The sequence below is a fragment of the Miscanthus floridulus genome, chromosome 13, assembly GCF_019320115.1.
Source record: "Miscanthus floridulus cultivar M001 chromosome 13, ASM1932011v1, whole genome shotgun sequence".
Lineage (NCBI taxonomy): Eukaryota > Viridiplantae > Streptophyta > Magnoliopsida > Poales > Poaceae > Miscanthus > Miscanthus floridulus.
The window spans coordinates 81,959,952-81,976,195 of record NC_089592.1 but is presented as its reverse complement, the minus strand read 5'-3'; the positions used below and the strand labels follow the sequence as shown (position 1 = coordinate 81,976,195).

Sequence of the window (16,244 nt, the reverse complement as noted above, 5' to 3'; positions counted from 1 at the left end):
CTAGGGTTTGGGAGGGCGCGGCCGCCCGTGTCGCCCGCGTGGGGGAGCGACGCGGGGGCTCTCGTCGTTACTTCTAGTATTAGGAATATGTTAGCCTATCACAATTACCTATTTACAGTTTTACACATGCAACAACAGATTGTTCTTAGAATCTTGGCTCCTCACTTACATACAAGCACATATATAGAGGAAAAGAGTGCCTACTCAGCCAAACTCCTGTGCACAGTGTATCTGAAAGAAGATTTGTAGGGCAACCACTCAACACACTTGTCAATCCTCCTCCTAAGATATTGTCTGATCTCTTTTCGCTGTAGCTCAGGCATGCTCTCGCATACTATGTCAACAAGGTCAGGCAACTCTAGGGAAGCATCCTTTGCATAGAAGTGGAGAACTTTGGGTAGGAAGATGGTCTGCTTCCGGACCATAACATTTGCTTGAATGAACTCGCTTCTGGCTTGCTCCAGTTGATGGTATAATTTCTTGACTGTGTACAGCCTTACCTGCATAGATCATTAACAGTAATTATAACTCAAGAAACATATGGTTGGAATGTTGGAAAACTGGCAAGAGCTGTGGAACTTACAGGTGGATCTGAAAATGCTCCGGTCGAAAGAGCAAAGTGAGCAATTGGCTCTGAATAACGAAGCGCATATGGATGTATGGAGCTCCCTGATTTTTTCATTGGTGTAAATAGTGTGCGAACCCACTGTAATTTCATGCCCATCAATATGTTAGTGATTAGATGCGAAACTTTTTTTTTCATTTGTTTAAATCCTGACTGCTGATTTCTATATAGACAAGTGCTATACCAGTGAAGGGCGGTGGGATTGACATCCTAGAATTGAGTTCTGAATAATTTGGGAATTTACTGAATGTCCACCCACATTATATGCAGCCTGGAACAAATTGCTCAACACTGTCAGAGAAATTCATACGTGATTCCCGTGTGATTATTAAATGACTATTTGTTAAAAGTATGGTAACTATACCTTCAAAATCAAGTCAGTGCTTTTCATTCGTTTTTCCTGTAATCCATAGGCCATGAAAGCCTGCAATATTTCAGAAGGGTAGTTAGTTATGCATCATGCTGAGGCTCAAGTTGAATATTCTTTAAGTTGTCAGTTGTTAACAATATTGAACTTACATGCATAACCAAAGCATTGTGGATGTTAATCCAGAAACAGAGTTGCTCTTCATGTGCCATCTTTGTAGGATCAATCTTCTCCAGCCGTTTTATCAGCGATCTGGGATACAAGATAGCACCTATAAATCAAGCATTTCCCCCTTCCTATGTTCTAATCTTTTTTGCATGGTTGCTTACCTGATAGTATCGAGCATTTTAGAGGCATAATCAAATTTGTCTTCATCTATATGTATCTTTGGGAAAATTATCATCCCACTGTACTGCCCATTATTCCCATAAGATGAAGCATATATATCTGAGGTTGCATCGACATTGTAATAGCATCGAGGGCTCCAACCATCGACCGGGTACTTGAGAGAAAAAGAACTCGATGCAGATGAGAAAGAAGGTGTGGATGCCGTCTCAGAATTCGCCTCTTGTAATGGCCTGCTTGCAAGTTTGCAGTAGACAGCAGAAATGCACCTTAGTATGTCCTCTGAAAGCTTGCACGAGATCTTGGGCACATATTCAGCGATCGAAGCGCTCAAGAAGTTGGCCAGGCTAGACCGCCCTGAAGATGATCTTGACAGCTCCTGTGTATGCTTCAGCAACATCAGAATTGTGTCAGATGCTTTCTGTTCTGTTGTGAAGAACCAGCTACTAAAAACAGACCTAAAAGGGCATGGGGTGTCGTTTGTGGGATCTTTCTAAGTGGATGGTAAATACTGGAAAGATGGGTCGAAGATAAGAGATGCTGTTCATACATGTTTAGAATCTGAGAGTGTTGGCAGGTTGTAGGATGCAGACTCCTTGATGTTTTTCAGGCGAAGGGTGCCTTCGTCAGTAGTCCTTTTGCTGTGTTGACGGTGCGATTCCTGCTCCACCTGATTTGATCATAACATAACTGTTTCGTTAGCATGCAGCATGACATCTGAACATTGATGTGTTCCATTTTCAGGTGACAAGTTTTGTACCTGAGCGGACGCACGAGGAGAGACACCGAGGTACTGATCGAATGCTGCTCTGTACAAGGACAGCAGGTGCAGTTCCTTGCGAACAACTTCCTCCTCAAGGACAGCTATCTCCCAGGCCAAATCTGCAACTGACTGCATTCAAAACAAAATCAGGGATCAATAAATAAAAGGCGTAATTAATTCGTACTTGGATCTGTACTATTCTCTCTCTCTTTCTTGTTAATTGCTGTTCAAAATTTGGAATGGAGACACAGTTTCTGACTATAGCACGTACTAGTAGTACATCATTAAGAAAAAAAGAAGCATAATGATAACTCATGACTTTTGTCACTTCTCCCTAGATATGATAAAGCATCATTCTGTTGGCATCAGGGATAGATATACTAAACTATTAAGAACAGGAACGTGATTCATAAAGTATGGACGGAAGACCTGCATTGTAACAGCTTTTATTCAGCTTTTGGAAACAACTAGGCCCTCGAGATCATGAACTAATTTTGTTAAGTGTCCAGAACTAACCTTTGAAATACTTCTTTCAGCTCTCTCTGCAGTTGTGATGATGCGATGCTCGGGCAATTGTTCAGGGAGGTTGAGTGAATATCTTCTGTCGGACATCTTGCTGCGATTGACTGCCTGCACAATCATGAAATGGTGTGGAAAAGGACAAGTATGAGCAAGAATTGCAGCTGGAGAAATCTTTACATGTACTGTCTGATGAACAGGACAAGTATGAGCAAGAACCAAAGACAAATTAGATTACCCACAGGTATGTGATCGGAGAGTCGCGGTGACACGTCAGGAACATTTACATATGTGATCATAGCACTGAAAATACAACGATTGGTTGAGGTTAGAAAGACACTGAATCAGAGAATTGCAGTGTAATTGAAAGCTTGGGTAGGCAGGCTACTGAAACTGAATAGTTTTTCAGGCAGAGATGGATCCTTTCTTTTTCAGTCAAAGGAGACCAGAAACATAGTAGCCAACAGATACGGTGCTGGAAAATGATTTTGGAAGTACAACTGAACTGTTTGTATTGCTATTCTAGATTCTTTATTATTCACTGTCAGAAAAGGGAAGAGCGCTCTGGCTGCAAGTAAGCCTAGAACAGAAACTTTCAGCATTACTCGCAGTACATATCACCTGAAGTGAAGTTATCTGGTGAACTGAAGACAATGACAGAGCACTGTAACACAAGGAAACACTTGAAATGGGTCCATTGAAAAAAAAAGAAAAAAAAAGTTTATTTTTGAGTGTATCTACTCCACAGCCACGTGTTTTATGCAATTTCAACACATGAATTTTTTTGCACCGTAGGATTAAGATCCAACAGCCTCCACCCTTTTTCTACCTTCAGCCTCCAGCCTCCACAGATCACAGATCACAGATTTTTTTTTTCTATGGAAGGACAAATCACAGATCTGCCGCCGCCGCCGCCGCTGCCATGGCCAGCGCGGGCGCGGGCGCCGCTGCAACCGCCACTTCCATGGCCGGCGCGGGCGCGGGGAGGCTCGCCGGTTGCCGGCGCGCCGGTGGTCACCGGTGAGAAAGAGAGAGGGCGAGAGATAAAAAAAAATCCATGTATGTTTTGTGTTGTATAGCATTTCCTTATATTTTTATAAAGAGTGGACGAAATAAGAAAAAAAGGAGCATCAACCTAGATTAGCATTGTAGCCAGTGAGCTCCATCGCCTTGCTGCAAGTGAGCAGAGCACCAGAGGTTTGATGTAGGACTCCGGCCCCGGCGTCCACCAGCCTCCACCGCCGGTGGCCACTCCGGCCTCGGCGTCCACCCACCAACCCTCCACCCCAACCCTCCCCGCCTGTGCGCCGGCTCCCATGGACCCCGCCTCGTGCTCCCGCCTCTCCTGGGCGGATGAGGTCGAGGCGGAGGAGTCCTCCCGTCGCGCGGAGGGACCCGTTCCCTTTGAACTACTGCCGCTTGAGGCGGCCGCCCATGCTGCCCTTGTGCTTCAGGTGAGCTCCCTCGACCCTGACGCCGAACCTTTCATCGCTTCCCCAGGCGGGTCCGGGGCGAGGCTGCACTTCTCGGACTCGGAAGCTTCCTTCAGCGACGCCGAGGCCCAACCCCCGTCGGACCGCGGGAAGGGGGCCGCCCGGCCGCGGCGCCAGCACCGCCGTCATCGTCGCCGTCCGCGCCGTGGGGACTTCATGGGTGATGCGCGCCGTTCCCCGCGCCCTTCTTCCCCGGCGCAGCGTCGCTTGGCGTCCATTGTCGTCCATCCCCCACGCTTGTCTGTGGAGCCGGACGTGGAGGGGTTTAGGCCTGTGCAGAGCCGCCGTCGTTGGCGTCGTGCCGCGGCTCCGCGACGGCCGGTGCTGGCCAACTTGGTGGGAAAATACTTCAACTGCCTCGCCAGTGACCATGTCAAGGCGGACTGTAAGTCTCAGTCCAGGTGCTTCAACTACAACGATGCTGGTTAACAGGCGCGCGACTGCCCATCGCCGCCGGCGGCTGGCGCTTGGGAGGGCAAACGGGGACGTTCGCCTGGTCGGTTGCCCAGTCGGAGGCGGGGCACCCATCAGCGTCGCTCCTCCCCGAGTCGCGCCTCACCAGCGGACACGGCCTCGGCCCGTTCAGCGTCAACGGGTAGAGCGCCGTCCGTCCCGCCGATTTGCCAGCCTCCAACGCCGGAGCACTTAGTCGTTGAGCCCGCGGTTCCTGCCGTTGACGCACCCAAGGGCATGTCGCTGGCCGTGGGCCTCTACGCCACGCCGAAAGCTGCTGCCAGCTTATCTGACACTTCGGTCCACTCGTTCGACCGTGACCCGAGGAAGCCTGCCCATACCTCATGGAGTGGGCATCGGGGCGTCGTGGGGAGGATGCTTGATGGCGACCCTGATCTCATCATGGGCCGCTCCTCTGCTACGCTGCTGGAGAAGACGATGGGCCCTCGTTTCTCTTTGAGCCCAGTGCACCGGGCATGATGGACCACTCCACCCTCGTCCACGAAGTCGATATTTGCCTTTCGGGCACTGAGGAGGCCCTCAGTTCTGGGCCGCCTTCGCCGAGCTTTGCTGATGGGCCGACCTACATGGGGACTAGCTGCTGGCCTCTGCGCCGGCAGGAGTCGAAGCCACAGATCCTGTCAGCAACCTGCCAATGCCGATGCCACTGACAGGAGAAGAAGGCGTGTCCGGGTCTGAAGAGGAAGCCGCTCCGGACAACAGGCCCAGGAGGCTGCGACGGCCCAGTACAAGATTCACCGGCCCAATGTGGCGAGTATGAGTCATTGTTGTATATAGAATCCAGGAAGAGAGGAAGAGGGGTCATGGAGAGAAAACAGTAAACCTAGTTTCATTTTTCTGAATCCGGCCATCGCGCGGACAGACTTTTCCGTTCTGGCATACATTCGAGTTACTGGCAATTCTTCCTTACATTTGGTATCAGATTCTTGTTCGCGTCCTGGCCTTCGATCCTCCTCATCCCCATTTTACCCGTCTGCAACGCTCTCTGGGAGCCATGGATCCGACTCTCAAGTTGGTTCTGGAGGAGATCCAGAAGTCCAAGGAGGAGTTCGGGCGCCGTTTTGACGAGCACAACGAGCAATGGGAGCGGCGTTTCGCTGATCTCGAGCTCGCCCGCACCACCCGCGACTCCGCCGTCGACAAACGCCTCGATTCCATCGAGCTCGCGGCCGCCGACACGGCGTACACCATCGGCCGGCGCGTCGCTGATTTGGAGGCCGTCCGGGTCGACCCCACCACCGACGAGCGCGACGACCGCGTCACCGCCCTCGAGGTCGCTGCCACGGATCTCGGTATTTGGCGCCCGGAGATGGAGGCACTCGTCGACGACCTGCGGCTCGAGATGCAGAAGATGACCCAAGGTCGCGACTCCAAGGTGTTCGACGTTTTGCCTCAGTGGCCCCCTGTGCTCGCCTCTTCGTCCTCTGCGCCCAATGGGCACGGCGATGCAGCGTCTCTCCGGGATGGTGGGTTCGGGACCGGGGCGGTCTGGACTCATGTCCCGGTCATGGGTAAGCACACAGAACCTCCGCCTCCCCCTCCCCCTCCTCCTTCCCTTCATCCGCGCTCGACACCTCCGCTTCCGCACCGGCCACCAGCTCCACCGTATCCTTCTCCACACCATCCTCCACACCCACATCCTTCTCCTCATCCACCGCGTCCCCCTCCATTATACATCCCTCCGCGTCCGCCACTTTTTACTCCTCGCCACCCAACTCCTCAGGCCACCACTGACATGCAACATCCAACGGGACGCCTCCCTAAACTTCCATTTTCTAAGTTCGATGGCGAAAACCCACGCCTCTGGCGCTCTCGCTGTGAACGATATTTCACTATGTACGCCGTAGATCCCTCCCTTTGGGTTGGCGTCGCCACCATGTATGTGGAAGGTGCCGCTGCCGGCTGGTATGAATCCATCGAAAACACTCCAGCTACGGCCACTTGGACATCCTTCTGTCAAGCCTTGCACGATCGCTTCGATCGCGATCAGAAGGAAGCCTTAATTCGCCAATTATTCCACATCAAACAAACTTCTACGGTGTCGGATTATGTCGAGCGTTTCTCTGTCTTAATCGATCGCCTCAAATCCTATTCAGCTTCTACTGATCCCCTCTTTTATACCATGCGATTTGTCGATGGCCTTCGGCCCGACCTCAAAGCTATGATCCTGGTTTCCAGGCCCCAAACACTCGATGCTGCTATTTGCATGGCTCTTGTGCAGGAGGAGGTCGGGGCCCACTCGGGTGTCCAGTCGTCGTTCCGTTCGTCGGCTCCGGTTGAGTGGTCTCCGAAACCACGAACCGCGCTGCCGCTACCTCCACCTCCGCCTCGTGTCGACAAGCCCGTGGTCAAGCCTGCAACTGCCGATCCCTCTGCCACTTCTTCGGCACCTGGTGCTCTGGCTGCTGTCAAAGCCTATCGTCGAGCCCTGGGCTTATGCTATAAGTGCAACGCCAAGTGGAGTAAGGATCACCGGTGCTCACCAGAGGTCTTGCATGCGGTCGAAGCTCTTTGGGAATCATTGGATCCGGAGGTGGTACCAGCTGCTGCAACATCTGAGGATCAACCACCTGAGCAAGTGTTTCTCGCCATATCTAAGTCAGCGGTGTCTGGGGTTCCTGCTGCTCGTACTATCCAGCTGTTGGGATCCATGTCAGGTATTCCAGTGCGCATTTTGGTGGATTCAGGGAGCTCCTCCTCATTTATCAGTGACACTACAGCTGTGCAGTTAAATCACCTGGATTCAGTCTCTATTTCTAGCTGTGTGCAAGTTGCTGGTGGAGGTGTTTTACAGAGTTCTCTGCTGCTTCGACAAGTTCAGTGGGCAGTGGGCTCCTGCACCTTTCACACTGATTTCAGGGTTCTGCAGTTGGGTAATTTTGACGCCATTCTGGGCATGGATTGGCTCGAATCTTACAGCCCAATGCAAGTTCACTGGGCCTTGAAGTGGTTGGCAATTCCATACCAGGGCCATACTCAGGTGTTACAAGGTGTCCTTCCTGATGAACCAGACCAGCTGCTTTTGCAACTTGAACAGTCAGAGCCGGTTTCGTCCTCAGAACATAATGCCGTCTCTGTTCCAGCTCCGATCAGTCAGTTAATTGACGAGTTTTCCGACTTGTTCCATCCACCAACTTCTCTCCCTCCTTCCCGTGCTTGCAACCATGAAATTCCTCTCTTGCCTGGTGCTCAACCTGTTTTCATCAGACCCTATCGCTACCCACCCAAATTGAAAGATGAAATTGAAGCCCAGGTTCAGGAAATGTTGTCACAAGGACTCATCCAGCCGAGCTCCAGCTCTTTCTCCTCACCGGTCCTGCTGGTCAAAAAGAAAGATGGCTCCTACCGCTTTTGTGTTGACTTCAGGCATCTCAATACGCTGACAAGAAAGTCTAAGTTTCCGGTGCCAGTGTTTGACCAGTTGATGGATGAGCTCGCTCACGCTAAATGGTTCTCCACATTGGATCTTCGAGCTGGTTTTCATCAAATCCTTTTGCAGCCCGGTGAAGAGTTCAAGACCGCCTTCCAGACTCACTTGGGTCAGTATGAGTTCAGAGTCATGGCGTTCGGGCTTACTGGTGCTCCAGGCACATTTCAAAGTGCCATGAATGGTACTTTGGCTCCGGGTTTACGTCGCTTTGTGTTGGTTTTCTTCGACGATATCCTCGTCTACAGCCCAACTTTTGAAGCCCATGTTCATCACCTGCGTCAAGTTTTTCAGTGGTTACGCGCTGATCAGTGGAAGCTCAAGCTTTCAAAGTGTACCTTCGCCCGGGAATCAATCTCTTACTTGGGTCATATCATCAGCAGCCAAGGTCTGTCCACAGACCCAGCAAAGGTGCAAGCAGTCCTCGAATGGCCTGTTCCGTCTTCCGTTAGGGAGCTCCGTGGTTTTCTGGGCCTTGCCGGCTATTACCGCAAGTTTGTGCGACACTTCAGCATTATTGCCAAGCCGCTAACCGATCTCCTGAAGAAGGATCAGTTGTTCGTCTGGACCACAAACCACGAATCTGCCTTCTCGGTCCTTAAATAGGCACTCTGTTCTGCACCTATATTGGCCTTGCCTGATTTCAACTTACCTTTCCACATTGAGACCGATGCTTCAGGTACAGGGATTGGCGCGGTTTTACAGCAGAATGGGCACCCAATAGCATTCATCAGCAAGGCTCTAAGTCCCAGGAACCAAGGGTTGTCAGTCTATGAGAAGGAGTATCTTGCAATCTTGTTGGCTGTCGAACAGTGGCGTCACTATTTGCTTCAGGGTGAGTTTTTCATCCATACTGATCATCGCAGTTTAGTACATCTCAACGAACAGAGGCTCCATACGGCATGGCAACAGAAGGTCTTCTCCAAGCTGCTAGGGTTACAGTATAAGATTTTGTACAAGAAAGGCTCCGAGAACGGCGCGGCGGATGCTCTATCCCGCCGAGTGCCCACACTCCAGAGTTATGCTATGTCTTCAGTTTCCAACACTTGGCTCCAAGAAGTCGTCCGTGGATACTCTGCTGATCCAGCTGCTATGACCTTGTTATCTCAATTGGCTGCTAGCCCAGAAAGCCACCCACCCTTTTCTTTGGTCCAAGGCGTCATCCGATACAAGAAACGCTTGTGGCTCGGTTCTAATAAGCCAATGCAACTTAAAATCATGAAGGCACTGCATAGCAGCCCTTTGGGTGGGCACTCAGGAGCACCAGCAACATACAGTAAAATCAAGGCTTTGTTCTTCTGGCCTGGTATGAAATCTGATATTTGGTCCTATGTTCAGTCATGTGCCGTGTGTTTGCAAGCAAAGCCAGACAGATCACGCTACCCAGGTCTCTTGCAGCCACTTCCAGTGCCATCTGTCTCCTGGGAAGTGATCACAATGGATTTCATAGAAGGCTTGCCTCCATCTGGTTCCTTCAATGCCATCTTAGTAGTGGTGGATAAATTCTCCAAGTTTGCACACTTTATCCCCCTACGTCATCCCTTCACAGCAGCTTCGGTCGCCAAGCTTTTCATGGACCAAGTGTACCGACTTCACGGCCTTCCTCGCGCCATTGTCTCAGACCGTGACCGCATCTTTACAAGCAACTTCTGGAAGTGTCTGTTCAAGGCAACCGGTTCTGAGCTGCAGTTCAGCTCCGCGTACCATCCTCAGACGGACGGCCAGACCGAGCGTGTCAACCAGTGCGTCGAAACATTTCTTCGCTGCTTTGTGCACACTTGCCCAGCTCAGTGGAGCCGCTGGCTATCCCTCGCTGAATTCTGGTATAATACATCACCCCATTCAGCACTGGGTCGTTCCCCATTTGAGGTATTGTATGGCTTTCCTCCTCGGCTGTTGTCAATCAACTTGGATGAGGTAGCTCCAATTCCTGAACTTCACAAGTGGATGGCTGATCGCAACCTCATGCATACTGTCGTCAAGCAACACTTGCTCCGTGCCCAGGCTCGCATGAAGCGCCAAGCTGACAAAGGCCGTTCTGAGCGTCAATTCTCTGTGGGTGATCTGGTGTTCTTGAAGCTTCAACCTTACATTCAGTCATCTCTGTTTCACCGCTCTAACAACAAGCTGTCATTCAAGTTTTTTGGCCCCTTTCCAGTTATCCAAAAGATTGGCACTGTTGCATATAAACTGCTCCTTCCACCAGGTGCTGCTGTTCATCCGGTCTTTCACGTATCACAGCTGCGTTCGTCTCCTGGCAACCAGCAGGTATCTCCATCGCTTCCTTCGGATTTGCAGTAGTACCAGTTTCCGCTCCGGGTGCTGCAACGCCGCTGGACAGCTGGATCTCGGCCGGTGGCGCAAGGCCTGATCCAGTGGTCCAATTCACCTCCGGAGTTGTCTACTTGGGAGCCGCTTGAGCAACTTCGCCAACAATTTCCAAGAGCACCAGCATGGGGGCATGCAGGTTCTGAAGATGGGGGGAATGTCAGCAACCTGCCAATGCCGATGCCACTGACAGGAGAAGAAGGCGTGTCCGGGTCTGAAGAGGAAGCCGCTCCGGACAACAGGCCCAGGAGGCTGCGACGGCCCAGTACAAGATTCACTGGCCCAATGTGGCGAGTATGAGTCATTGTTGTATATAGAATCCAGGAAGAGAGGAAGAGGGGTCATGGAGAGAAAACAGTAAACCTAGTTTCATTTTTCTGAATCCGGCCATCGCGCGAACAGACTTTTCCGTTCTGGCATACATTCGAGTTACTGGCAATTCTTCCTTACAGATCCCTGCCCCGGCCTCTCTGAAAACGATGAGGCCATCCGTCGCCGTGCTCCGGTCGTCTCGTCGATAGAGGAGTTCATCGCCTCCTGCAAGAAGCCACTCCAGCAGCCCATACTATCGACGCCACGCCTGCGCTCAACCAAAGCCATGACGACCAGCGACGATGAGGACTGGATACCCAAGAGGAGTGCCCGTTTGGCCGCCAAGAGCAGATTCAGAGCTGAGAAACCTGAGGCAAAAGCTAGGAAGGTCATGATGAAGAAGCTGGGCTTCGAGGTCGAGACGGAGCTCCCAGATGAAGCATCCTTTGACGAGTTCCAGACCGCGTTTCAGCTACCGCTCTCGTCGTCCAAGCGTCAAGCGATGAAGGTGTTGTTCCCGGGCAGGAAGCAGCGGGCACTCGGTGCCGTTTGCGCCACCCAGTGAACCCTTGTCCCCCCTGTCGCTACAATAGTTTATCATGTTAAGTCAGAACGTCTTTGTCTGGAATGTACGAGGGCTGAACATGCGCGCGCGTAGAGCTGTCGTACGCGAGCTCTTGCCGCAAGAACGCGTCTCCGCGCTGTGCTTGGTAGAGACGAAACTCGATGTACTGTCCCCCTCCTTAGCCACTGATTTACAGCCTGTTCGTTTCGGCTGAAACAATCGTGGATTATAAGTCAGAAGTACTGCTGCTTGGTTTAAGGTGAGAGAAAAATACCGTTGCAGCTTATAATCCACGATCGTATAAGCCGAAACGAACAGGCTGTTAATGGGAGCTGAGTTTGACTATGTGTGCTTGCCTTCTGTGGAAGCTTCCGGCGGGATTGTGCTTGCCTGATCACGTGATGTCTGGGTGGTGACTGATCGCAATTGTCGCGCCTTTTCGGTCACGGTCTCCATCGCTCCCACGTCCTCGCCCAGGCCTTCCTCGACGAGATCCGTGAGGTCCGCGTCCAGGCCTCGGGGCCATTCCTGATATGCGGCGACTTCAACCAGATTTACCGCGCCGCTGACAAAAACAACAGCCGCCTCAATCTCAGGCACATGAGGCGTTTTCGTCGGTTACTTGATGACTGTCAGCTTGAGGAGCTATACCTGCATGGCAGGCTATACACTTGGTCTAACGAGAGGCAAAGGCCGACGCTTGAGCGCATTGATCGCGCGTTCGCGTCCTTGGTTTGGCTTGAAGCGTTCCCAAGCCACCACTTGAGATGCCTATCTTTGGACTGCTCGGACCATGCACCATTGTTGCTGCAACTGTGCACTCAGCCTTGGGCTATGCCCAGGTTCCGCTTTGAGTCGTTCTGGGTGCGCGCGCCTAGATGGGTTCGAGGAGGCAGTCAAGCAGGCCTGGGACTGCCACTTGCAGGGTGCCGATGCTTGCAGGGTCCTCGACCACAAGCTGAGGAAGACAGCCAAGGCGCTACAGAGCTGGAGTATCAAGAACATCGGCAGTGTCCGCTCTCAGCTGTTCATGGCACGTGAGCTCATCGCCCAGTTCGACGCGGCGCAAGAGCACCGTCTGCTATCCGACGATGAGCAGACGCTACGCAAGCAGCTTAAGCTAATCAGCCTGGGTCTAGCATCTTTAGCAAGAACGATCGCACGGCAACGTTCGATGCTGAGATTCTTAGAAGAGGGAGACGCCAATACCAAGTTCTTCCATCTGCAGGCATGCCACAGAAACCGCAAGAACCACATCCCGTCGATTTTGCATAATGGTGTCTGGTTCTCTAGCGATGAAGCTAAGTCTGGGGTGAGCTACGACTACTTCAACGGCATCCTCGGGACCCCGTTCCAACTGTTGGGGTTTAGTTCCACATCGTGTAGCGATGGTGAGGGAGCACAACATATAAGGTGGAAGAAGCCCCCACCTATCAGGCTAGTCTTTTGGGTTGGAAAGGCCCAATGCCTTATATGTTGTAGTTCCGGTGGACCTGGGACCTATGGGAGCGCAGACTCGTGGTAACGAGCCGGGCCGGCTGTTAGCCAGCTCCAAGATCGAAAACTCAGTGGTCACCACCAATTCCAACAATTGGTATCATGAGCCCATGGTTAGAAAAGCTAAAGCCGATAAAAAAAATATCAAGCATCACATATGGCGGGGGCACCCCGATGTGTGACTAAAGAGGAGATTGTTGGGGTTGAGTAAGGCCCAAAGATCTTATATGTTGTAGTTCCGGTGGACCTGAGACCTGTGGGAGCGTAGGCTCGTGGTAATGAGCCGGGCCGGCTGTAAGCCAACTCCAAGATGATGAACTCGGTGGTCACCACCGGTTCCAACAATTGGTATCAGAGACCATGGTAAAAAAAAAGCTAAACCCGATAAAAAATCTCGAGCGTCACATATGGCGGGGGCACCCCGATGTCTGACTAAGAGGGAGATTGTTAGGGTTTAGTCCCACATCGTGTAGCGATGGTGGGGGCACAATATATAAGGCGGAAGAAGCCCCCACCTATCAGGCTAGTCTTTTGGGGTTGAGTAAGGCCCAAAGGCCTTATATGTTGTAGCTCCGGTGGACCTGGGACCTGTGGGAGCACAGGCTCGTGGTAACCAGCCGGGCCGACTGTAAACCAGCTCCAAGATCGTCCAGCTCCAAGATCGTGAACTCGGTGGTCACCACCGGTTCCAACAATTGGTATCAGAGCCCATGGTAAAAAAAGCTAAACCCGATAAAAAAATCTCGAGCGTCACATATGGCGGGGGCACCCCGATGTGTGACTAAGGGAGAGATTGTTGGGGTTTAGTCCCACATCGTGTAGCGATGGTTGTTAGGGTTTAGTCCAACATCGTGTAGCGATGGTGGGGGAGCACAACATATAAGGCGGAAGAAGTCCCCACCTATAAGGCTAGTCTTTTGGGTTGGAAAGGTCCAAGGCCTTATATGTTGTAGCTCCGGTGGACCTGGGACCTGTGGGAGCGCAGGCTCGTGGTAACGAGCCGTGCCGGCTGTTAGCCAGCTCCAAGATCAAGAGCTCGGTGGTCACCACCGGTTCCAACAATTGGTATCAGAGCGTGAACTCGGTGGTCACCACCGGTTCCAACAATTGGTATCAGAGCGTGAACTCGGTGGTCACCACTGGTTCCAATAATTTGTATCAAGAGCCCATGGTCAGAAAAGCTAAACCCAATAAAAAATCTCGAGTGTCACACATATGGCGGGGGCACCCCGATGTGTGACTAAGGGGGAGATTGTTAGAGTTTAGTCCCACATCATGTAGCGATGGTGGAGGAGCACAACCTATAAGGCGGAAGAAGCCCCCACCTATCAGGCTAGTCTTTTGGGTTGGAAAGGCCCAAGACCTTATATGTTGTAGCTCCGGTGGACCTGGGACCTGTGGAAGCGCAGGCTCGTGGTAACGAGCCAGGCCGGCTGTTAGCCAGCTCCAAGATCGAGAACTCGGTGGTCACCACCGGTTCCAACAATGGTGAGGGAGCACAACATATAAGGTGGAAGAAGCCCCCACCTATCAGGCCAGTCTCAGCACACCATTGAGCTTGAAGACTTGCTACCACATCTTGATCTGTCCGGCATTGATGCCTGCTTCTCCAAGCAAGAGGTCTGGGACACCATCAGAGAGATGCCCGCCGACCGTGCCCCGGGTCCTGATGGATTTAACGGCCTATTCTACAAGGTTGCGTGGCCGATCATCAAGCAAGACATCATGAATGTGATAAACGCTCTGTGGTCCCTTGATGCTAGGAGCTTCCATCGAGTCTTTGGTAGAGGGCTATCTTCGGTTCTCGATGTCGTCAGAGCGGCGATCAAGGAAGGCGAAGACTGGGCGCTGGTGGGCTTCGCGCCTCTGGCCGCACTTCATTTGTATTGGTCACAAAATTCCTTGGGCATGTAATCACAAACCTTGGATCCAGTAGTCAGGTAGGACTCTTAGCTAGACGTTGCTTGAGGCCGCTCGCCAAATCAACGGCCCCGCGCTCGGTTGTGTATGGTTTAAATTCTCTTCCTCTTAATGAAAAACGGGTACACACCCGGTCGTGAAAAAAAAATAAGAAAAAAACCCATGCTGCCCACTTTAATTTTGTGCAATCAAATAAGGATAAAACGGTAACACCAAGGGAGTGAAAAAAGGTCAATGGAAACCACTGGAATTGAATTGTGTAGAAGGAATATATGGCCACTTTTTGCTGAAAAAAGAAGAGAGAGAAAAAAAAACAGAATATATGCTGACGCTGATTGAAGGAGTGCTTGATGCTAACCTTCTTGAGTGTCGGTGTTGCAGGTACGAAGATGAGTGACCCCCATTTGGTGTTTCTGCGTCGCGGAAGCCTCTTTCCTTGAGCGCCTCTAGCCGTCCGGCGTTGGCCATCTCCATGGCTGATGGATGCTAGCTCTGCGTGCTTCAGTCACCAAGTTTCAAGTCCAAGAAGCATGCACTGCTGGAATTAAGCAAGCTAAGTTGGTAACACAAATAGTGCATGGAAAGCTTCAGATAAGGATAAAGATCATGTAATCCCCATCTAACACTAATTAAGAGCTAATTAACTGGACTCACATATATATCATGAGCTCTTGCTGATGCGTGCCATGAGCTGCCAACTGAAGAAGAAGAAGAAGATTGTTGCTTGGATGTCTGCGAACGGTGCGCAGATTGCAGAGGAAGAAGGCAAGGTGAGGCGATGAGGATCGTGCAAACGGACAAGAGCCCGCAGGTGGAGGCAGCTCAGCGGAAACGATGAACAGGAGGTGTGCTAATGATGCTAGCTAGCGCTGCCTGCCTACTAACGAACGGTAGGCGGATAACAATAGCGTGGGTTGGATTGGAGGATTAAGCATTTAAACTAGAGGTGACTGATATTTGTGGAGGATTAGCTCGCTTGCCCGCTAGGTAGCCGGTGAGTGCTGACTGCTGAGGTGGCCCACGCACGAGGCCAAATGCAAAAGAAAGGGGATGAAACCTGCAGGAAGATACGCCCAGGGCTCGCTCAACGCTCATCAGGGAAAAAGATTAAGAAAAGGAGGAAGGCAATAAAGAAAGAAAATAAAGAGAAACGCAGGCACCTCCTCCGCCATCACGATGTCGTCGGGGTCGGGTCCCTCTGCCGTCGTCCTTGCCCCTGCTAATCCCCCCCCCCCCCCCCCCCCCCCCCCCCCCCCCAGGGCAGGGAGAGGCGAACGGCCCGCTCCAGCAGAGTTGAGTCCGAACAGTAATGGCGAGCGCGATGACGATGATGACGGTGAGGAGGAGGCCCGGGAGAGAGGGTTAGCCGTTAGCGAATAGCTAGCGTGACCTGCGGGAGGGCTAGACGACGGCGACCCGTAGCGGATCTCAGTAATGCATGACGCGCGTTCTGCTGCCTGAAAGAAAGCGAGGAGGAGTCCCTACTCCCTAGAGGTGAGGGGACTGCATCTGCATGCTGGGTGTCATTAGGTGGCTGGCGATGCGATGGCGATTAGGTTGCGAGTTGCTACCAGTACCTGCAGCATGCACCGGCCGGGCGGGGGCCACC

At 51.9% G+C, this 16,244-nt stretch overlaps 1 protein-coding gene across 10 annotated transcripts; it reads right to left on the bottom strand.

The window, feature by feature from the left end:
* Positions 1-99: 99 nt before the first annotated feature.
* LOC136500900 (uncharacterized) lies at positions 100-15,870 on the bottom strand. Of its 10 annotated transcripts, none has more exons than XM_066496367.1 (13): positions 15,796-15,870; positions 15,290-15,692; positions 14,994-15,173; positions 2,862-2,922; positions 2,617-2,730; positions 2,098-2,229; positions 1,888-2,007; positions 1,322-1,725; positions 1,145-1,244; positions 990-1,049; positions 810-896; positions 584-706; positions 100-500 (listed from the first exon to the last, which is right to left on the bottom strand). In XM_066496367.1, the coding sequence occupies exons 3-13, from the start codon at positions 15,107-15,109 to the stop codon at positions 201-203; spliced, it is 1,617 nt and encodes a 538-aa protein (XP_066352464.1). In that variant the 5' UTR covers positions 15,110-15,173; positions 15,290-15,692; positions 15,796-15,870; the 3' UTR covers positions 100-200. The 10 variants fall into 10 exon arrangements, with proteins under 10 accessions (XP_066352464.1, XP_066352470.1, XP_066352466.1 ...); XM_066496373.1 differs by having other exon boundaries at positions 1,322-1,716; XM_066496369.1 differs by having other exon boundaries at positions 14,994-15,170.
* Between the last annotated feature and the right edge of the window lie 374 nt (positions 15,871-16,244).

Coding starts and splice junctions, on each gene's coding strand:
- LOC136500900 (XM_066496367.1), bottom strand. CDS start 15,109: ATGGAGATGGCCAACGCCGGACGGCTAGAGGCGCTCAAGGAAAGAGGC. Junction 2,923..14,993: donor CAACACCGACACTCAAGAAG/GTTAGCATCAAG, acceptor TTGTATTTTCAG/TGCTATGATCACATATGTAA. Junction 2,230..2,616: donor CTGAAAGAAGTATTTCAAAG/GTTAGTTCTGGA, acceptor TTTTGAATGCAG/TCAGTTGCAGATTTGGCCTG.